This window comes from Archocentrus centrarchus, chromosome 22 (genome assembly GCF_007364275.1).
Source record: "Archocentrus centrarchus isolate MPI-CPG fArcCen1 chromosome 22, fArcCen1, whole genome shotgun sequence".
In the NCBI taxonomy this organism is placed as follows: domain Eukaryota; kingdom Metazoa; phylum Chordata; class Actinopteri; order Cichliformes; family Cichlidae; genus Archocentrus; species Archocentrus centrarchus.
In genome coordinates this window covers 28,854,263-28,878,533 of record NC_044367.1, presented here as the reverse complement: position 1 = coordinate 28,878,533, position 24,271 = coordinate 28,854,263, and the positions used below count along the sequence as shown (strand labels likewise).

Here is a 24,271-nt window from a genome sequence, read left to right as displayed (position 1 = left end):
TAAATTATAGATGGCCCCTTTCTCCCCAAATATGCATTTCATTAGCATTTCCTTCGCCTGTTGTCTTTTTTTCCTATTCTGCCCGCCTGCGCACAGGACCCACTCGTGTGTGTGTGTGTGTGTGTGTGTGTGTGTGTGAGTAGAGAATGGGAACAGACTCGCAGCAAAGCAGGACGCGTCCCCTTTCCCAAGCCTAATTTAGGATTCAATTACAATACTCTTTAAAAAGCGTCGACTTCGCAATTAATTATTTTAAGATTAGCCTGACAGTAATGGGCCTCCCACCGACGCCAGCCAGCATAAGACGGCCCGCCTGCACCCCAGGACCACTCTGTCTCTGCATTCAGTGTATATATGAAGAAACACACCTTCGTCCTCCTCTCTTTAACTCCTTCATTCTCTCCAGTCTTTACCACCTTCTTTTCTTCCCTCTTCTGAGGAAACAGATGAATCTTCTCACCTTTATCTCCGCCCCCTCTCCTTTCTTTTCTTCTACCTGCCCTCACAGCTGCATCACACTTGGTTTCTTTGTTACTTTGCATCGTGTTCTGATCTCCCTGCGGTTGTCATATAGTTGATATTGCTTCAGCACAGCGGACTGCTTTTCATGAGCCACCAGGGCCTTCTCCCACATCCTCCTGCGTCCCTGGGAAATGTTGACGGATGAGCCCCACAGTAACGTGCACGTGCACATCAACACTCAGCACCAAAAGGCTCATGCGTGTGCACAGCGTCTGTCACTGTTGCTGCCAGGAGGAAAAAAAAAAAAAAAAAACACACCGCTCTCCGCCGCCCGCTTTGATTGGAGCCAAGCGAAGCATTTTGCCTCCCCCTTCCTCTTCGCCGCCACAGCTTTTCTCCCACCCTCCACCCCTCTCACCCACCCCTCCCGACCCTGTTTTTTTTTCTTTCCTCGTTTCGGAAATGAATGTCATCATCCATCCCTTTACTCCCTCCACCACAACTCCCACCCGTCAGCCCCGGGCGAACCTCAGCCGAAGCCCCGATTCTGTTTATTTAAATATTTGATATGTAAGCAGTCATAAAATAAATGTCAGAAGAGGAGAAGGGAATGGATATGTGGGGTGTGGGGAATGAGGCCATTACGGGTAATGGTTTCTGATGTTCGTCACCCCCCCCCCCCCCCCCCCCCCCCCCCCACACACACACACACACAAACCTCGGCATGACAGAGCCTCCAGTCGCTGAAGCAACAGGGGAATACATGGTGAAAGGGCCTGAACAGTCATGTGTGTGTGTGTGAGAGAGTGTGTGTGCATCAGAAAAGCAGAAATACAACAGCTACACACACACACACACACACACACACACACACAGTAACACACTTGTTCAACTAGCGATATGGAAAATAGGCCCTCCCATGCACAATTGACTTCTAATACATTGTATACTCCTCAAACCATCCATTTGCCAGGCATTGCAATTTCAGGGGCCCTGAAAGCAGCACTTTGCCTGCACTTTGCAAAATACCTTAAAAAAATCTGCAGCCTTTACAAACGCTCTCTCACAGTAACTGCCAGTTCTAACATGTCTGTTAAAGGACAACACCGCCACGTTCCCGGGTATACTGAACGCCGCTTTATCCACCTGGCAGAATTTTCACGTTGGACACGAGACCCCTTTGCTACCCACTGTTTAGACACATTGTCCACCAATACCATTATGTGCACGCTCACGTGTAGGTCTCCCAGCTAGTGGCACCTAAAGGATTACATTTCTGTGACAATTTCACCCAGGAACTGATAAAAAATGAGACGTAGGCGGGGTGAATACATAAAGCGCTGCCACTGAAAAGAAGAGACAGAGGGAGAGTGCAGCCTCTGATGGCGTATTGTGAACAACCTTGAATTTCTCCTTGATCCTGAGATGCTCAAATACTGCAGATCAGCACAAAAAAATCCCCAATTAAGAACAAAAATCATCACAAAATGTCCCTTAGTGTTGATGATATATTGGTTTGGCATTTTAGGGCCTTTAATTCGCAGACTTTGCCTAACGAGCTCCCGGGCCACAGCTCAGGACTCCAGAACAGTGACATCACATCAGGAGTCAGAAGTTAAAGAGAGGCTACTGACCTTTCACCTCTGACTGCTGAAACGTGCCTGTGACTTTCCCATCTGTCAGCATGCAGGAATGTCTGCAAGGATACGCATGTCCAGCCTTGTCTTACAGTGTAAATGGAGCACACACACACACACACACACACACACACACACACACACACACACACACACACACACACACACGCACGCACGCACACACACACACACACACACACACACACACACACACACACACACACACTCTCCACTTTTAACTTTAATGCTCCTAACCATCACATAAAGAAACCTGTCCCCATAGCACTCATTGCAGATATAGACACACATATATACTCATTACAAACACACACAAACCTATAATCATCTCACTCATACACACACTTTTCCATACATACCTACATTTCCTTCCCACACGCACCCCCTGCTCCCCTCTGCCCCCTTCAGAGTCTGGGTCAGGCTGCCCTCCAGAGCACCTCGCCCTCTCCGCTGTTAATTACCACTAATTGGCCCTGCTCGTTTTTCCCCTGCTATAATGGAACCATTCATCTTTACTACTTAATGAGTAGGCAGTGTAGTCACCAGCCAAGGTCACCCACAACTAGCATCCAAAAGACAAAAAGACAGAGACTTGGAAACAACTGTGGGGGGAAGAGAAGAGAGATAAAGGAGCTGTTTGGGCTTTAAGACACAGAGGAGAAAATGTGAATTTGCAGAGGTTTCCACACATGACTTGGCTTTTTGGAAGGTTGCCAGTGCATAAGAAAAAGTTGAGAAATGTCTGGGAGCTGTGGGAGTCTGAAGTGTCCAACTAAAACCACAACACACAGAGGGAATTTCCAAAGACAGACTAATTAAAATAGGGTTATGTGCATGGAAACAATAGCTCCCTCAAAACAGGGCTGAAAGCACCGACCAAAGTTGTAAATACAAAAAACAATTTTTCTAAATGAATTAAGAGCCTTCTCTCTGGCTTGTGCACACATAATTATGAAGACAACCACCCCCCCACCCCAGTACAGGATCCAGCCCCAGCAGGTGAGAGGGCAGCATGTTAGGGCATCTCAGCCGCCATAAAACACCTAATTAATACTCAATGCCTCAAATATTAGCCCAGGCTTTGCTTTGCAATCATATCGCAGGTGATTCTAAAAGAAAGCATTTATTGCAGTTATTGCTGCACAGGAAATAACCAGAGAATTATGGATATTTGGATAATGACGCCCAGGAAAGCTATATTTAAATTCCCTTAAAGACACTCGAGTGAATCTAAAGAAAGAACTCTGGTTTTCCAGAGCAAAGATGAAACTCTGCAGGTCTATCATTGCCTGATAAATGATTTAGAAATAAAGCTAGAACTCAATGAATAAGAAGATTTTACGGCACCACATATTTTACGTGTGCACGCAGGGGTCAGAGGGTCAGACGGGAGGAAAACATCTTCATGCTGTCGCCTGCGGGCGCAGTGTAAGGTGCCACTCTGGGCGTGACAACCACCAATTTCTGCTCAGACCTTTGGTCTTTCCCTCAGAGAAGAATGGTTGTGTTGTGGCTGCTGCAGTCAGTCTCATGCAGCATAGCAGGAGTGTGAGCAGTCATGTGCTCCAGCAGAGCTGAGGCGATCAGCCCGGCACGGCAGTGTTTATAAATGGGACGGTCTTCTATGGATTATGTTAATGTGGTATTCCACGCTCCCCTCTGGCATGTGTCTGACATTACAGTAACCTTTGCATGTTTAGCCAACAGTAACTATGGATGTTCATTGAGCTGGGTGGCGCACACACGTGCACGTGCTTAGAGACGCACAAACACAGTTGCACAGGGAGATTAACTCCACACAGCAAACATCTGCTCTTGCAATCCGTATTGATATTCTTTGAAGGAATTAACATCTTAAAGAAATAAGACATTCAAACACCAAAATAAAGTTCACTTGTGTTGTCAATATCTAATCCAGTTCATCCGGTTTGTGTCAGAGGAGTGGCTGGAATGTGGAGCACAAGTCTGGCCATATCAGAGAGGTACAAGAAGTAGGAAAAAGAGCAAGACTAAATTCTCTACTCCACACCCACAACAGCAAGCTAAAAACATAACCTCTCATCCCACGTGCAGGAGCTCCAGTGAGCAGTGTGAAGCATGCATCTGTGTCCACTGTGCACATAACTTTGCACAAAAGAGGATGCGGCGTGAATTACTTCCTAAATTACTGAGAGAAAATTGATCTAAATGAAGCAGCATTCAGCCAGGAGTGACCGTGAGGATCCTTTCATGACCAGTGTCTGTAAATCATCAGTTCATTCCTGCACACAAGCTCGCAGCAGGAAGCCGGAGTCCACCATTTTGGGTTTGGTTGGAGAGGTAAACGATGACAAGAGCATGTTGTGGCTAAAAATATATGGCCCAGAGAGATGTGCATAGTTAAGTGTGTGTTTAAATCTGAGAGCAAAAAAAAAGACAGACGACTCATTAAGAGAAACTCTGCATCTGTGTGTCGCATCGCTTTCCTATTTTTGTCTTTCTGAGCTTCACAAACACCGAACAGCACCGCGCTGGTGTGTTTGGTTTTTTAGCTGAGCAAATGGTCCCACCATGCCAGAGCTGATTAGGATCAACTCAAACTAAACAGCAAGATGTGCGAGTGGAGCGCCGAGTGTACAGCGTGCTGGAAACAGAGAAGTGCAGCGGCTTTGATGTGTAAAGTGACAGATGATGGTGATGATAATTCTGATGATAATGATTTTCTCACAGGCTGGTAAGAGGATGGTGGCAGCATGCTATTCATACATGAAGTCACACACACACACACACACACACACACACACACACTGAAGCCTACGTGTAATTTTGGTGTGTGTGTGTGTGTGTGTGTGTGTACCAACAGTAAATAAACACAGGCCTGAATTCCACTGCAGCTGCTCCCTTTCTGCTCACCTTCACTTCACTGGAAGCAGAGTGTTTAGGCTGAAACCCAAAGCTCACGGTAAAACTAGGAATACTATTAAAAACTGGAATTCTTATTTTAAAAAAATGGGATTCTAATTCTTATAAAAGATGGGAATTCTAAAAAAAAAGGGGGGAATTCTGATGTTATAGAGGAAAAAATAATGTGCAACAAAATGTTTGTGAATTCTTAAAAATAAAGGAAACAGATAAGGTTCCTCCTCTCCTACCTATCTCCCATCCTACCTCCTCTCCTCCTGAAATGTTGGACCATCACTTCTGTTGTACAGAGACAAGTGAGGCAGACTTAAACCTGAAAATGTCACGCTGGTATCTAAAATTTTCATTAATTGCAGCAATCACAGAATTGCTCATTTCCGAAGGGACCGGCAGCTATGCTTCCCATTTCCTCTCCTGCTGGCCGGAGAGCAGAAAGGGAAGAGGAGGCAGCAGCTACTGTAAGCAGGAAAGTGTGTAGCCCACAGATCTGCTCAGTATTGTGTATAAATATTCGATAGGACATGCTTACTCTCTAAATACCTCTGAACTGACTGCTGGTCCCCTGGGAGACCTGGCTAGCTACTGAGAGCCAGGGACAGAAAAGCAATAGAGGAGAAAAATACAAAAAGCATCAAAATCAGATGTCTGTCACAACAACGAGCACATAAAAATATGTGTTTACAGAGTAACCATAATTCTGTTTTTCCTGAGCAAGAAAGAAGGAAGGAAGCCCCCTCCTGTGGTACTGAGGGGGTCCATCCATTCACGAGCTGCACGTGGCTAATTAGCATATGTGAAGGTCAGAGTGGTGGGGCTGGGGGGCGCTGGGGGCACCAAGCCCACCACAGACAATAAAAATGAAAGAAAGATAAAAGGAAGAAGCCCGGCTTCTGTGTGTTTGAGTCATATTTCTTTTTCTTTGCATCTTTCATAAAGCTGAAGTGGACATCCAGAGAGGCGAGACTGTAACTGCGCCGACATTTGCCAGAGTTCCCGCACCGATTCCCTCTCTGACCCTTTCGATATCCGTGAACTCGGCCAGGCCGATTCCACAGAATTCAGGAACGCTCCACGTGACTCACTTCAAATATCGCCTTCACTTCTACACGCGCAGCCTCCGTCTGATCTCGTGGTCTCCTCACATGCACAGAGGACAGCAGCCAGATCTTCATGCTTACATGTTTCTGTAAATGCTGAAGGCCCTCCCTCCTCCTGCTGCAGCTTTGTGCTTAACTCTGCTCATTGTTATTGAGAAGAAGCAGCAGTGATGTCGCCGTGTCTAATCCACATCAACCCTGAGAAATCTCACAAATAACAGCTTCTCAGTAAGGATAAGATAAAATAAATAAAACCTCGGACTATTTCATCCACCTAAAAGTGTCAAATCCTCCCATATGAACAATTAGCTGCCTTCCCCAAAACTGCTTTGTTTTGTATTTTCCTGCCGCCCCCTGACACCGGCGGTTCGGGGAAGACGGAGCTGAGAAACAGCTGACACAAAATCAACACCCGCTCACAGTAATTAAATCCTTTCTTTGGGGCGTTTGCACATCAACCTTTGACTCCAGGGGATGCTGTGAATGCATAGCAGGGCCAGGAGCAAAAAACAAGTCCAATCATTTTATTATTTTTTTATTATTAATAATACACACACTTTACATCCAGTGATGCAACTGGACAGCTGTTTTCTTTTTTAATTCTTATTATTTTTCAGGATCAGAATTAATTGGTGTTTTGTGGAAACCGCATGCAGACCAGGGAGAACCCCGACTGCCAATTACCTAAGCGGGCTCTGTGTTTCATCCTGCACAGACCCTTATCAGACGTAACAGAGCAAATTAAAATTTCACTGTGGTGTTGCTAATCAGCAGCGCACGGGCCGAGACAGAGATGTAAACAAAACAACATAAACAGACGCGAGGTGGTGGTGGTGGGGGGCACGCTGTGGGAGGGGCGGGGCTGAGGCCGGACTGCTCAGTGCTGACGACAGGACTTCAGACTGCACACACAAACATTCAAGGACACACAAACAGAAGATTTAAAAGCCCACACGAGAATAAAATGAAGCGTACACACACACACACACACACACCTGCACGCCCATTTCCTGACCAGACCCCATGGGCTGTCCATCTGATGCAGAACATGTACCATAAATTAAATTCCAGCAGCCATAGTCAGGCCCATCACTATGCACAAGGCTCCCCGAGATAGCCGCATAATACAAAGTGACATTGATGCATCGCTCCCATTATAAAGTCTTTGTTCGTATCACACTAATAATTCATAAGAGAGAAATGTAAACAGTATGCACTGGAGAGCACTGTGAGCAGGGATCATTTCAAGGTAAGCACATTACCAAGGATGGGATTCAGTCTAGCCTTTGATAATGGAGAGCTACTGAGCTTTGATTTCAATTCTAAGAAGAAAAAAACACACTGAGCATAATAGTGACAAATTAGTGGAAACTGTAAATATCCATTAATTTTTGTTTTATTAGGTCAGATTTTAAAAGAGTGGCTGCTGTAATTATCTCAGCAACAACACTGTTTCCCTCTTACGAGGCCCTCATTATATCTGCTAATTACTTTTTTGTTCTTTGTGTTCTGATTAGCAGATAACAGACGTCACATATAGGATGAGACAGAAAATAGTTCATCTACAATGGTAGCTTAAATAAGTCATTAAAATTGCATGTGCTGCTCTTGCACTGCAATAGGTGCACAGAGTGTGTGAGGAGGGAGAAACAGAGACAGCCGAGCACAAAATGATAATCTGAGAACGATGCTCAGATTTCCTTCAATCCAACACAATCTGACAAACTGGTTCAATGTCATTTTCATGAGACGCGCACCTGTACGACATGCTTCTCTGACACACACACACACACACACACACACACACACACACACACACACACCCAGCGCTGGGGCTCTGTCTACATTTTGGTGAATGGCCAGTGAGGTGGGATGTTCCCTCCCCACTGCTCCTGAAGAGAGGCAGTGGGGAGGGAAATTGAATTTGAAAGACGGGAAACTGTGCCAACAGGTGACGGAGGCGTGCTTCGACCAAACGCACTCTGAAGTGAGGCGCAGTCATATCACGGGGCCAATTTGGAGGCAGTATTATGCACTACACCGCTCGGCTTTTTTCACACAGCCTGTCAGCGCGCAGGAGAGCACTGCTGCCGCTCCAAGTATGAATTAAACATAGGGCTTTTGTAGCGTGAATATACTGCTGCTGAAATGTTGGCAGAGTCAAGAAAAACCAGAGTAGCACATTCGCTTACTCCGAGAGCGGAAAACTGCAAAAGGAGAAAAACTGCAGCATGAAACTGTTAAATGTGAGAGAAGTTTCGATGGTGTGTTAGAATGAACAAAAATAAAGTATGAAGAATGAAGCTCATCCACCTTGCTCATATTCTATCTGGGATTTATTAAACATAACTCAAGAAAACAGTCACTAATAATTAGCTATTGTACTATAGAGTTAAATTACTCTAGTTTTCTGGTGACCATCTTATCAGCGCATAATTTGCTACAATCAACACAACAGCAATCCCTCCCACGCTAAAACAGTCACTTCATTTCCTCAGCATCCAGCACAAATTGCCTTTGATTGAAACAATGTAGGCTAATGAACTGCTTTTGTTTGGTGAGAGGCACACAGGATAAGCTGTGCTCAGCCACCTTGCCCTCCAGTCGTCCAGATGTGCTATCCAGCAGTGCGCATAATTTAGTGCGTCAAAAACAACCTCACAATAATGGCTGATCTGGAGAAACCCTATAATGTTTCAACTGGCAGCCACTCCTTCCCCTGGCAGCAGGCATGTTGGGGGGGGGGCAACACTTTGCTTCCTGTCCACCGCTGTCGCTACTAATGTCCCCTGGAGGAGAGTATTCAACCTCAGCTGCAGGAGCACCCAACAGCTTCAGGATTATGGGGAAAGCTGTGGATGTGAACAGGAGCGCTTCTGGAACCCCTTTTGTTTCTAAATATATTTATATTATACTACATTAAAGTAAATAAAATAAATGTGCTGCACAATTTCTTATAATTCAGTTTTATCAGAACAAACACACATGCTCAAATTTAGCCCAACAGTTCATTTAAAAAGTGTTCTAAAGTGAATTCAGTACAATTACCTTCTACTGTGGCTGACACTGCAGCCCTTTGTGTGTCTGTTCACTGAAGAAAATAATGAAAATGATCAACAGCAAGCTAACCTTTACAAAACTTCAAATATTGCACTGGAAGGCCTCCAACTCTAAGAGTATTCCCAAAAGACCTGAACGCATCATCACTTGCGCCACGAATAAAGATCCCTGCAAGAAATCCTCCTGTTTTTCCTGAATGCATTCTGCCCAGCGGGGCCAAACGGAGCCAATCAGAGGGCTGACTGGGTGTCAACTGTACACACAGAGCGTTTAGTTCGTTTACCTCCACGATTCAAATCCCGAACGGGGAATAAACGGGACGCGCAGAAGCGCTCCAGCCCGACGCTGAGCGCACAGAGGCGGACAGGCGCTTTTTCCGCGGCCGCAGCGGCCGGTGTCATTTCAGATCAGCTAGAAGGGGAGATGGGAGACACCGTAGTTTATTCGAATTAATTTTATGAATTTATGGACATCTTCTACGTGAATATTTCCCTGTGTTCGAGCAGCGCCTCGAACACAGCACGTCCTCAAAATAGGGCGTCTCGCAACGTGTCTGACACCGTCGGCAGAGAGGTGAAAATATCCAACATTACTGTTTTAATTCACCGCATAAAACTGCAAAAGTGACGAATACACCGCTGCAATATGGACAATTAAAATGTGGAAACGCAGGCTATTAATTAGTGCGAATTTAAATTCGTGTTTTCTTTCCGTTTCATATTAAATCTTGAGTCATAAGTCGTAATTGCGTAAATGTAAGGCCGTTTTAAACATGTAGCTCATTTGTAATCCACACACAGCACCAGGTAAGCATGAGTGACACTGCGGCCATGAGAAAAGCAGTAATGGGCACCTGAGGGCCCGACAGAAGTTTCCTAAACTCACCTGCGTCCTGCCGAGGCCTTGCCCTCCGTTGCCGGGGTTCATGACATGCGGATGGCTTCTCTGCTGCCCTCCCCAGTGAGCCGAAGTGGCTCCATACTGGGGCCCCACGTCTTTTCCCGGGCCCATGCCGGCTTGTTGCTGGGCCGTAGGGCCGGTATAGTCCTGATAGGCACCACCATAGCCTCGCATCATCGGGCTGGGGGAAGTCAGCAGCTGGTTGAGGGTCGGGGTGGCCCCCGAAGGATGCTGCTGCTGAGTTTGTCCCGGGAACCTCTGAAAGCCACCCGAAGCAGCTCCCAGAGGAGACTTGCTATGACTTGCTGAGGAGTTGCTGCCCATCATCATGTTTCCAGGTTGCCGACATCCTGAGGGGCCCATCATCCCGTAGCCCCCGCCGCCGTAGCCCGCTCGGTACGCCGGATACTGGCTGTACTGGCTGTTGTGGTACCCTGCTTCGTGGGAGTTCTCAATGCTGTTATGTGCCGAGGAGTGCGTTATCCCCATCCCACCGCTTTGTTGCTGCTGCCCGCCATGTTGCTCATAGCAGGGCCTTGGAGTATAATAGTTGTTATTAAACTCGGAGTTGTTATTTGGTGGCCCCAAGTTGGAATGTTCATACCTGGCACCCATCATCCTCTCGGAGGGTTTACAGGTGAGGTCCACTTCACCTTTCCCTGTCATGTGCTGCTGCTGTGGCTCCTCCTGGCCCCCCAACAGGTTCTCTTTGCCGCTGTGGTGTTGGTGATCCATACTTCTGTCCCCACGGGGCACTTGGCCGTTGTTATTGGTGGTGTTGTTACTTTGCATCTGTCGCTGCTGATGTGGCGCAAACTGGCCGAATTGCGGCGGCTGCTGCGGCGGCGGCGGTTGAGACTGAGGGGGATCTCCGCTCCCCACACATTTCAGCTTGTGGTTCGCGATCAGACCCGATTCCATCGAGGAAGTGGTTGAATTGGTCGACGCCGTGGCGGACGTGAGGTTATTCCCAGCCTTGTCGTGGCTGTCCGGAACGTTGTGACTCGTGGAAGTTGAATGGACCATGCTGAGATCGTTTCGGCGGTGATGATCTACATTATTCAGAGTCCCATCTCCAGCACCCAGCATCGGTCCAGTTCGCTGTACTGTACCTCCTCCTCCACCTCCTCCGGATTTCCCCGAATTGAGCTCGGGACCCAAACCGCCGGCTAATTTCTTATTTTTGTTATTAGTTCTGGTCGGAGCCGATGCCACTTGCGCAGCCATGGTCACTCCAACATCTCAGCGCGCAGTGACAGCAAGCCCCGACCAGCCGTGCACACACGAAATAATACAAGAGGGGAGGAAAAACACAAGCTTGGGGGTCAAAAATCTATTCAGAGAAAAAGCAAGCTTCGTTCTGGCGCTGGTGTTGCTGTGGTGGTAAAATGGTGCGTCAATGAGGCTTCATGTTGAAAGTTTCTCTGCCAGGTTTAAACGAAACTTTTTTTCTTCCCCCCTCCGCCTCTCCTCCATCCCGGTTCTCAGTAATATGTAGCAGCGTCTCCTGGAGCCCTTGTGGCCCAGCATGGCATGAGAGAGAGCGGGCTCTACCAGCTTATCCACCTCCAGGGCTCCGGCGCGCCTCACATGTAAAATCCGGACTGGAGTAGCGAGCTATTACGCACACCGCATTTTCATCTCTCCATGTTTACAACAGTTTGCGAGCTCGTGTCACAATAATCTACATACAGTGACGTGCCAACACAGGTTTTCATGATATAAAGCATGTCCCTGCAGTCATCATAACGGCCGGGTTTCGTTTAACAGCGCATCAGGCGATCAAGAAATTAACGTCGACCTTTTAATTTAAAGTTTGCGTCACTGATTTAAACCCGGATGATGCAGCTACAAATTACGCACTGTGGCGCTCCTCCACTGCACAATGACCATTCAAATGAGCAAACTAACTAAATATTAAGTTTGCCTATGCGAGTTTCTGCGCCATTATCCAGATCAGATTTTCCCTCTTCCCACCCTCCCTGTCCCTCGGCTCAAGCCAGTTCTCTGCAGCTCTGACAGCAGTCGGACACGCAACCACAAGCGGTGCGCAATAACGTTGCCATCCGAATAAGAACATAATCTACCTTTAAAACTGCTTTAAGGCTGTAATACCTCCACCACAGTTTCAGCCACACTCTCCACTCAGTTGTTTTCAACCTTAAATGCTCGATGCAGTTAAACACAGCAATCCTGTAATAACAGGAAACTGTGGCAATCCGCAATAACTATTAATGTATGGGACTAAGTGATGCGATAACAGACAGAAACTAGCATTACACAAGATTAGGCAACTATAAAGTCGCTTTAGGTCCCCATAGGAATGTAACATATGTGTTATTAAAGCTATTCCTCATCGGGGTCTTACTTGAATAGTTTAATTTCCTTCAATGGACTCACTCTGTCAGAGACAAACTTGTCTGAAATTATAATCAAATTTGAAAAAAGGGCGAGATCAAAACCCCCGGCTGCAATGTAGGACCACACGAAACCAAAGTCTACAAGATATGCTGCCCCATCAGCGATAGTCAAACATGAATGTAAAATAGTGCTTAGTAAAGAAGCCAGGGTGTCTGTTGGGACTTGAATGAGCAGAGGGTCTGCTTTGATGAGATCAGATGCATTTGATCAACAGAGGGAGCTGCGGATGAAAGCGAGGTGGGGGAAAGAGAAGGATTTGGAGAGGAGTTGTGCCGAGGATGGCCCTGCTAACGATAATGACTGGAGGTGGTGGTGGGAACAAATGTGAGGAAGCTGATGATGATGATGCTGATGGCGGAGGAGATGTGATGATCCTATTTTTCTAACACCTGACTGTTGCCTTGGGTCACACAGGTTCAAGTAAGGAGAGCCATTCACTGAGAGTACTTTGTGCTCGGTGTGGGATAATGCACTAGAAGCCATGTCCGTGACAATGGGAAGACCCCTGCTGGAGGTAGAGTGTCAGTACAAGTTGTAGGTTAAAATATAAATTATTAAAAAGATACAAGAAAAAAATGAAATGTTTTTGCAGGACATTGTTGAAAATATTAAAAATGGAAACGTATACATTTGTGACTCATGATACATGCAAGAGGCTTAATCCCACTTTAAGAATGGAAGCTCACTCACTGGAGACAAATAACACCGAGTGACATCCCCAAAATGTCCAGAGCATAAAAGCTACAGTTCTGTTACAGTCCAGCTACAGAGTCTCTATAGCTGTCAATACTCAGTGTGTTCAGGCCCAGCCTGTAGCATCTCCAGGCCCAGATGGCTGTTTATCTATAGGGGCCCCAAAGAAGATGTCACATTTACAGTCTGTCTGCATGCGAGAGAGGAAGTGTGCAGGTGACAGAACGGGCCTGTACTGGTGTGTATTTATGGGAAAAAATAATAGTGCTCAAACGAAGACTTTATGGAGGCTAACTGCCACACTAGCAGTTTCTCACTGGTTATGGGAACCTTTTCTGATTAGAACAAGTCTCATCTACACCCTTCCTGCTTTCTGTACTTTGTACACATGACGGTTCTGGCTCCCATCAGTGTCCCAGATCAAAGCACTGATCTCATCTAGAGCAACACTGCCGCTGACAGTGAGGGGACCTGGGGCATTAGCATATTCTATGATGGCGCCCGGCTTTTCAAGCCGTTGCCTCGGCTGCAGCTCTGGGTGTGCCGCGCTGTGGCTTTGCAACTCTAATTTCCCTCTCTCGCTCATTAAAAAAAGCCCACTGTTCTCCTATTAATTCGCAGACACACTGATCTGTTTGAATGGCTAGGATGGGTGTGTGTGTGTGTGTGTGTGTGTAGGAGGAGGGAGGTGGAGGAGGGCAATGGCTCAGCGCATTTGCATTTATGTTTAATTTATAACCTTCAGGGGCCCCCTGATGCAGCAAGATTGAAACAATAACTCCAGACAAACACAGGGAAGAGAGGAGGAGGAGCCGGAGGAGGGTGGATGGAATTAAAAATATACAGATCTGGGATGGTATGTGCTCTGAATATGTGTGTTTGAGCATGTGTGTGTGCGCAGACAGCTAAGGATGTTGCTGCTGTCTCTGCACGATATGCGTACATTTTTGCAAGTATTCGTTTGTGCATCTGCATCACACACACACACACACACACACGTGTGCGCGCTCTAACACAGAGGCAGAGGTCTCCAATCCGCGGGGGGATAACATGCCACGGTGAGTGTCTGTCAGGAGGAGAGCTGGAGCCTGTTCCAGGGGAGTCTGCAGGGATCTCCCCCTTAGCAGCACAGAGCAGCACACCACAGCAGCACAAGCCTGGCCAAGCACAGAAAGTGGGTCAGCCCAAAACGCACACAAACATCCGCACGCGCACACACACACACACATGGAGCTAAGATAGATGCAGCCCTGGTGTCACGCTGTGGGTGTGTTGGAAAGGAAAAGACAGAAAGCGTGGAGAGAGAAAACACACACATGATGTTTTGTGTGGATGAGAGCAACCGTTGTGGTATATTTTGCATTAGTGATGTAGAGATGGGTGCCTTGTTTAAGATGAGGGGTAGATGGCTAAGGACTAGAGATGGGGGAAGGTGCAGCTGAGACAAAAAGCCAGCCAGCCATTGTGAGCACACCCTATGGAAGTGCATCAAATTGATCCATAGCCTTTTCATTTCAGGCTTGGGTAAATAACAGAATTTGCATTGATCATTCTGCAAAACCAGGCAACGATGGGCTTGGAAGAGTACGCTATACGTGTGCGTGCGTGTGTTTGTGTGGCTGCTAACAAAACACATCTCTTATTCCTTTCAGCTCCTTGCGGAGTCGAGGGCCTCACCAGAGCCCTACAAACAGCTATGATGGATAAAATGTTTTCAACAACACTTCAGAGGAGTGGATGCTATTGTGTCCGCCTGTATGCTGAAACACAGAATCATAGAATTCCCAGGACACCGCATGCTCTATTTATGTGTTATGAAAAACATGACTCAAAAGAAAACGGAAAACAGCTATGCTCTACTTTCACTGTCAGCTATCATGTGAAGTGTGTAGAGGAGGAAGCGGATGAGAGCGCGATGCAGACGGGGAAAGGAGAGTAGAAGAGTGATTTTCTTCATCCACAGATCCTATCCTGATGGTGACAGGGGACTGGGCTCTCAGAAACACCCCCCCACTCCCCCCCAATACCTCTATCCCCTACTCCCCCCTCTGATGCCTGTCACTGCTACTCTCTCCCTCCCTTCTTCTGACTGGAGGAGTGTGTGAAGTGTCCCCCGAGAGGCACCGACTCAAAGACGGTATTTACAAGATCCACACTGAGCCCACTTTTAACTGCCTGTGAAGAACTTCTCCCGCCGCCTTTGATGTGCCAACCTAATGGGGAAGAGCTTGCCGGCAGTCATTGCATATGTTAGCGAGGCAACGTGAGCTAATCCGCTAGCATTGCAAGGTAGATTTCAAGCTGCTTGTAGTAACACTTAAAATACTGTATAGTTTTGGTGCATTGCTGCCCTGGAAAATCAAATCAAGTCAAATCTCTGCCGCTCACAGGATGTGTGAGCGTTTAAAGCAGAAAACAGGCACTTGTTTCATCGCGTGTTAAGTACAATTCACATAAATGCTTGTGATCATCAACACTACAGTAAAAACACAATAAAATGGGCACCGCAGTGATGTAACCAGGTCACAGTCATTAGATTAGCACATCTTACAGGTAATATTTTATGGATCTCTCTGATATTTGTGTCACAGAGTGTATAAAAAATGGACGGAAAGTGAAGCACAGATTCACAGGTTTACCTTAAACCTGCATCCTTTAGTGACCAGCAGGGGGCGACACCTCTGGCTGCACAAAGAAGTCGATGAGAAAATGAGCTCATTTCTCACTTTATTACCTCAGTAAATTTTTTCTCAGGTTATTGTCTCAGTTGAGCATTTCGTACCTTTTTGAATCCAACTTGATGTTTTGGTAAAACATATAAACTATAATAAGGGTATGCTTTCATGGCATAGCTCCCTTATGAGTGGCAGTTGCTACTGTGCACTGTTTCCTTGGGTTGTCATTCAGATCCATCCCTTGATCCTTACATTTGATTTCTATAAAGAGGGTGGCATCGGTCTGCTGGCCATCTAATATTTGTGGTCTGATATCACTGGGAGTGACAGAGGAGGACCTCCGAGGGTTGGTCTGAGAGGAGGAGGATGGGATAGGGTGAGATGGAGGCAGATGATCCGGTGTGGCGCCCCCTAAAGGGAGCAGCTGAAAGAAGAAGAAGGTGAGGATTTCTACCCAGTAGGAATAAGTAGCATTAGGATGCCAGCAGCTGACACTTTCTGCCTCCTTCTGCTAATTGAAAGTTTAAAGGCCACATGCACTGTGGGGGCCTTGTTTACTTAGCTAACACACACACACACACACACACACACACAAAGTGCACACAACAGCAAATATGCAAAGGTAAAACACCGATGCTCATCCAACTTAGTTTTACCTTTAACAGCGGCAGCGAGAAGGAAGCCTTTCATAACAAACAAAGGCATTTGGAACGATTTTGAATTAGGCTAATTAGGTTTGTGTTTTGTTTGTTGTTCAGGAGGCATGATCAAAGTGATATTTCAGCAATTTGTGTCAGCTCGGGAGAAGAGGGGGAAGAGTTTGGAGAATTCTGCCTATTAATCTCCTCAGGTTCGGCACACTGTGCGTTAGGGACGGCAATCAAAACGAGAATTATGAATAATGAAAAGTGTTGATCAGAAAATGAAACAAAACTGTAGTTTTGTGTTTTATTAGTGCTTTATCAGTAACAGAATTGGACTCTGCGATTTTTCACATTTTCATGTTTCCAGCTCTGTTTTTTTTTTTTTTTGGTGGGGGGGGCATGCTAAACCCTCCATGCTGAGCCTGAGTGGAAGAAGAAAAATCAAAGAGATATGGATGACTTGACCCAGGAGCTCAAAGTCTGAGAGCAACCGGCTGTTTTGATCTTATCTAATATTTATGAATAACTTCCTTGATATTTCCTTCGCTCCACGAAGCCGTCCGCTTTTACAGTGTTACACAATGATGTCTTAGAGGGGCAATGACGGAGATCAGACGGGGCCTGGGCTCAGAATACTGAGCGCGCTCTCTCTCTCAATAGCCTGGGAGGAAACGCAGCAGCGAGCTATCTAACGCTCTGTGATTGAAATACAAGCTCCACTAGACTGCAGCCTGTGTTGTGATGGTATTTGTGTCTTTGTCAACAGAGTGCAGGCACAGAAAGGAAAAACGCCGTCACCGTTTGAGCATAAAGACGAGCGTCTCTGTGTCTCTGCTTGTCACTGCATCCTATGCATGTCTGTCCTTATATATGTGCTGTCTGCAGTGCAGCTAACTCTGCAGCCGGCCGCTGCCATGGAACCATTTGAGGCTGTTTGGATCAGTAATGGCCTCAGATGCTTTTCACTATCTCTTCACAAAAGTCAAGTGTTCTCAACGTGTTATTTGCCCAAAGTGGCCTTGTTCCAAGGCTCTATTGTTAGCCTAATGGAGGCTAGACGACACTAAGACTCTAATTACGGACACCAACGATCAGCCCTGATAATATTGAGAGTAAAGTGGGTAATTTGTGGCTGTTGTGTTGAAGGCTTGATGGGAGGCAAAGGAAAGGGAGGGGGTGGCGAGGAGAAGAAGGAAGGTGGGGAAGTTGTTTCCTTGTGTCATCACCCCGTCGTCCGTCACCCAATTACTCCCCCCGGAGCAGAGACGTGGGCACAGCAGGAGAATATTAATGCAATGAGTGACATTACAGTTCCCGCCCATTCAAAAGAAATGTTCTATTACATTATGGGCCATCAGCAGGTGATTTCTCACGGCTCACAAGCTTCATCGAAGTATATTCCTATTTCATAAGCGGCCTGCACGCCACAGCTGTGCTCATTCGTCTTATTAAATGCAGATATTACAGCAAACCTATTTTTATAGATCAGTGCCTTGTTTGTCGCCAGGTTGCAGCATAGTTTTTCTTACACCGACCTGAACGATTGTCCGTCAATTTTTATTGAACAATCCATAATTATGTAATAAATCCAGAAGTCCTCCCTGAATTAGAGTTCCTTTCTTATCCCAGTTCTCCCAAAAATGCCTGCTGAGAAAGGTCGGACGAAGTTTGGCCTTTAGCTGAAGTGCAGCCTGAGGTAAACAGCCCATCAGGATCGATACAGCGCAGCGCCACGAACGGCAAGACAGACACCAAAGCGACTCGGCGAGCCTGTGCCTATTCTGTCAACACCCAAAATCAAAGCCCCTCTCCCCTGAGTGATCTGTCCAAACAATTAAAATGGAACCTCTTTGTACCATCACACTTAACATGTCAGACAGGAAAATGAAAGCAGCCTCGTGCACTGGAGCGGCGTGCCACGACGCCTCCTGTGACAAGCCCCACGGAGAGAGCGGCACACCACAGGAATGACAGCACTGTTCAAATTTTAAATATGTTTTGACACAAAATCAAAAGTTGCTCACCATTATGGGGGAGAGATTCCCCTTTTCTGTGTGATCACTTATTAGACCCCTAGGTGAACGAGGCAGAAATACTGACACCTGAATATTCTCTTTGCACTTTCTTTGACATTTTTCAGCAGATCTGGGGATCATTTCACATTGTGAGATATCATTTCGTAGTAAGATTGAAGCTCTGATCTCTCCACATCTGAGGCTCACAAAAAGCCACCAGTGATCAGCGAGGATTCCTGCGTGAGTTGCGAGGTTTTATCTGCCTTACATTTCTCCTTCTGCTGTCCAAGGCCAGGTCTGCAGCAGCTCCAGTTTTGATTATTATAATACAGCAGAGTAGGAACCTGAAAACACACAGAACCAGAATTATCAGGCTTCTTCCGTCTGCTCGAAAGCCGGCTGGCTCGATGAATTTGATCCACAGAGTGGACGAGAGCTAATCGGCCGACCGATCCCATCAATCAAAAGAGCTGACATCTTTTTGTCATGTGACAATGGTGTATAATACATTTTCCTTTCACATTAATAAGCTTGAGTGGCTTTAAACATAATGGAAAGCAAGACTATTTCATGGGCTTTCACTGTACTCTACGCATAATCCTGAAGATGAAATTCCTAATCTTCTACCAAACAGGGAAGAGGTTTTTAAAGCAAGACCCCAATTATGCCCAGCCACAAATTAGCATGTTTAATGCAGCAAAATATTTTAATAAAGAATAAAAGCAAAGCAGCAGAAAACAAAAGCCAACTGGGTAATAAGATTATCTCTGCCAGGCGCCCAGTGCACATCATTGTAGTTCACACAAATGGAAGAGATTATAAGTCACATTCAAAACAGCCTAATCCGTGAAAGACTCCCGATATGATTACTTTCTATTACGTTTGGTGCCTGAGTGCGATGGATTTATCTCAAATCCTGAGGAGTCTTTAAAGTACAGTTGGACATAAAGGCAAAGAGCCAGTTGAAGATTAGTCGAATCCATCTGTGATAAGCTTCGGCAGTTTGGCCACAAACAGAGATAAACACAAATCTGAAGACCAGATGATGTAATACACATTCGACAGCTATAGATTATCCCCGCAGATCAGAAATTTACATAATGTATCAAAGACGCCGGCGAGTTCCCAAATACAGAAACGCATCATCTCTGTGAGCGCAGTAACTTAAATCTAGCTGGGACTCAAAGCTTTACCTGCTGCCTGGTGTCTCACAGTGTCCCAGCTCTCCCGGAGCTATTACAGCCTTCTGACCTCCTCTTAGTTCCTGACAAGGTCAAACATCTCTTTTTAGGGAGAACCAGGCCTCGCCTTTTGCCAGAGACGCATCCAAGTCGTACACGGTGAAGGTCAGGGGCTGCATAATGAACTGGAAAATGTCAGTTATATTACTCCCCATTTAAATTGCGGATTTTCCGGCACCAGGAACAAGGGTGATATTTACCCTTTTTCCTGCACAGGCCCGGAGCAGAGAGCCCTCTTAATCCAGCTCAGGGTGTGAAATTGAGTCGTATGTGTGAGGGAATGTGATTTCCTGCTTCCAGAGTTTAGTAAGTCTGTTATACTATAGCACAACCCTTAAAAAAAACCTGCTCCATGTGCATTACAGATAAACATGACACGCTGGAAGCTAACATACAGAAATGATGAGAGTGACCTTACAACAGCTAAAGAAGACAATAAATGTATGATTGATATTTGCCAAAATATATGCCCACTGCAGTGACGGCGCAAATCCTAATTATTAGTCTGATTATTCACATTTCCAGCACATTTACACATCGACAGGAATGTCAGCGCCTGCATAAATTAGCGTGAGAATAAAACAAGAGAGGCAACACGGCAGAGATGACGAAAGGGCATCCAAAGGAGAATGTTAATAATGATTCCTCTAAAACAATTTCCATTAATTATCAGCCTTCTCGCCGGGGAATAATATCTACATGCCCGAGGCAGGTTTAAATTGCATAGTCTGCCTAAGAAAAGAGACAAAGACTCCCCAGTGTCCAGCTCCTCTCATCAGAACAGGAAGGCTCGAGGAACGCCCAGGAGACAGCGCCACAATAGCAGAAGCTAAGCTATTAGCACAGCATCGCAGCAGCAGCTGGATCTCCTGGATGCTGCTTGTGCTGAATGATGCTGTGCAACAACAAAACGGGCGTCTAGTTTCCCGAGTCTTTCACTTGATGATCACACACTACCTGAAGTGGACGGCGCTGCCAGATTGCTGCTGAGTCTGGGCTGCCCGCTGCACAGCTAACAGACAATGTCAAAGGTAGGTCGTGAATAATACGATCATTTCATATTCTGACTCCCTGCCAAGGAAGATGTCACTTGGACACCAGGTCACATACCCAGTCAGCACGTGAAGGCAGACCTGGGGCCACGAGCTTTGCCGAGAAGAGAGGGAAGGCAGCCAGCTGATGTCAGGCGCACCAGCGTCAGGGATCCTCTCGGCCCCCCCCCACCAACTTATTCTGCAGCCAAGCTGGCATCTCGCCTCTCTTCACGGCCTACGTGAACCTGCGTCGCTCAGTGACACCGGGCATGTCTCCTGGGTACGGGCACACCTGGCAGACTGTCAGCGGGCACAGGTTTTAAGAGAGGGCAAAGAGGGTAAGACAGGGAGGGGCCGGCGCTCTGGGATATCTTCAGGCAAGAAACGACAGCACGTAACAAACACTCCAACTCTGCAGAGAGCGAGTCAGCTCTCACTGCATGCCTCTGACTGCTCTGACACACAGTAATGAGTATTACTGGCTGATATTATCTGAATGCAGCACCATCAGTGCTGGCACCGAGCTACACACACTGATGTTACTTAGTATTTTTTTAAGTGTGGTATCCTGATCATCATCTTTAAAGAAACAAATTAAAAGGAGCTTTGAACTGATTTTTTTTTCCGTTTCAGCTGAAAACCAGAGTCCTGTCGGCCCGTCGAGCTCTGCTTCGTGATACTGGAACAGGTCAAACAAACTGAGCTGAAACTCTGTTTTTATTTTTTACAAAATTAAAAAAATAAAAATCTGAAACTGTCTGCATCACTCTGTGGACCTTTGCCAATGAATACTCATAGTTTCACAAGCATTTACCAGTAAATAAGGGAGGAGCAGCAAACAGTGGTAAACATCAATCTACACTGTGCTTTTATTTTGAAAATTTGTGAAAATTAAAAAAGTCAAAAATCAGAAATTCATCTGCAGCATTTTTATAGTTTTGCACCAAAAAGATTCAGCCTGGGAATTAGGGAGGAATCTGGATTAAAGGTAAACATCAATGTGCAGCATTTCTGGAAAATTCATTAAGAATAAAACTAATCAAAAAATCCAAACTCCGTCTGCCCTGTTTTGTAGAGCCATCCCCAAAGTTTCAGGAGATTTCAAACATCAATGAAGTGCAGCAGCGAAGTTGTCAGCTCAGAATCGGATCGCCGTCGTCAAAGACGACAAAGCGAAATATGAACATATGTAAATATGAGCGATGTGGAGAACAAAATGTTACAAATGGAATTCCAGCGATGGTTCAGGCAGCAGGATCACTGATACACAAACATGCTGCACTGACTCAGCCTTCAGGAAAAGTTCATTTTATGAATACATTTCAAAACCTGCAAAGAAAACAGAAATGAAGCCAGCACACACACACACACACACACACACACACACACACACACACACACACACACACACATAATGAAAACACATTTTCTTGCGCCCACTCCGGCCGCCTCTGAGAGGCCGGACGTCTCATTTGCAAGCGAGGGCCTGGAGAAGAGACGGCTGCCCACCAGGCTGTCCGTCACAGCAACTCACTGGGGAGAGTGTGTGCGCGCATGTGCGTGTGTGTGTGTGTTGATTAATATCAGGAGGGCAGGGCGGCGCTCGGGCTGTCAGTGAGAGCGAGAGAGGACAGTTCTGTTCAGTGCCGCCCAGGGAAAAGTCTGCTGGGGGAGAGGGTAATGAGCCAGAAACAGGCTGAGAGGAGAGGACTGGAAGAGGCACAAGGACAGGCCGCCACACTCCACCACCGACCTCACACATACACCCTTCACTCAGTCTCTCCCTCTGCCATCCCTTATACCCCTCCCCATGCCCACTGTGGACCCAGGAAGCCAAGCACCATCAAAGCTCCCTTAATTTGTTTTTTCCTCACTCATTCCCTACTTTCTTCTCTTTCTGTTCTGCTCTACATCACACTGCACCTTGAAAAACACATTTGTATGTGGCTGCATGCACACGGTCACAGGTTAGGCACACACGCATCCTTGCACCCCTTTGCACAGGCCCTTCCCATTGTGTAAGGCTAAATGCACTCTGTGCACACCACAATACACCCAATTACTGTGAGTGAGGTAGTAGTTCATAAGGTTACGTGATTTAAAAAACATCAATAACACCAAAAATGCTTTGTATTCTTCTTTCTTATTTGCACTCCCCATAATAAAAATGAAATTAAATAATTCTGTGTAATAATCTTTCCAATAGGAAACATTAGTGGTTTATATACAAGTCTCTTTTTATAGCTCCTAAAGTGGAATGTTTAACATGACTTTTGTTTCATTTATGCACACTTTTCATAACTACTTATGCAGCTCAGGGTTGTGGGGGGCGGAGCCTATCCCAGCTCTCAGCGGGCATCAGTGTGTAAATATGAAAGGAGAGAAAACTGCTGCAGTGTTTTTCTGTCTTTCAGCGGTTTGTTTCAGTGTGTGCTGCTGAATCCACTGCAAACCTTCTGCACAGCGTGACGCAGCAGAGCCTCTGAGCTCTGTATGTGGGGGTGAAAGCTGCCCGTCTCTCTGTGTTAGTCCTGTGACAGGCTGGCGGCCTGTCCAGGGCGGACCCCGCCTCTCGCTCCAGCGCCCCCGGGACCCTCAATTAGATAAGCTGTTAGGATATTTATTGGGGCACCTTAAACTCGCCTTCTGGCTGTGCAGGTAGCCAACAGTTCACCAACAGGTTCTCCGTGCTCTGTAATATGGTGGTGTTGTGTTTATACCTTCTTGTACTACCCCCAAGTGGCCAAAAATGGATTAATGCAGGTCTCATCCATCCATTTTCTCGAGCACGGATACAGCTTCAGGTCCTGGAGGGGCCGGAGCCCATCCCAGCTCACCACAGGGCGAGCGTGAGGCGGCGCCCCGACAGGTCGTCAGTATGCAGGTTTCAGCTTTGGCCAAATTTAATCCAAATCAAAGCCCCCAAACAGGGGCAGTGCTTCACCATTACATGAAAAAATAATGTTTTGAGGGCCTGTAAATCTCTCTGACCATACAAGCAGCTCATAACAGCGCTACCCTCAGAGAAGTAAGCCGTAAAAAAGACACAGCCTTGGGAAAAATGGGCCAGCATGTGCCTTTTCACAGTAGCCAGAGGGTGATGAGGTAAACAAGAGACCACGGGTAGGGATTAAGAATAGACAGTGAGTGTTACGGCTGGGTCACGGTGTCAGGGGCCAGTCATCCTGTCTAAGAATATTACTCTCTGTTTCAGAGCATTGGCTGCTGAGCTGTGAGCTTTCTGGATGCAGGATTGGGCTGTGTGGGGAGAGAGGACACATCCACTAAGACTTATGAGGGAAAGCTGGGCACAGAGGGTGAGGGGCAGGAAATAACATGAGCAATTTCATAAATGGAAGGGAGAGGCTGTGACTTCCTAAATCGTCTGTGAAAGACAGGGGGAGGGAGCGGCAGGGCAGGGGGAGAAGGGAAAGGGGACGTCAGGGAGAGAGATGGAGGATGCTGAGAGGGAG

At 46.5% G+C, this 24,271-nt stretch overlaps 1 protein-coding gene across 1 annotated transcript in view; it reads right to left on the bottom strand.

Moving 5' to 3' along the window:
• LOC115772842 (AT-rich interactive domain-containing protein 1B-like) overlaps positions 1-11,493 on the bottom strand; it is a 166,651-nt gene extending 155,158 nt beyond the window's left edge. Inside the window, exon 1 of the mRNA XM_030719254.1 lies at positions 10,061-11,493. Coding sequence (XP_030575114.1) covers positions 10,061-11,302 — 1,242 coding nt within the window. The 5' untranslated portion in view covers positions 11,303-11,493. The remainder of the gene's footprint in view (positions 1-10,060) is intronic.
• Positions 11,494-24,271: the final 12,778 nt, after the last annotated feature.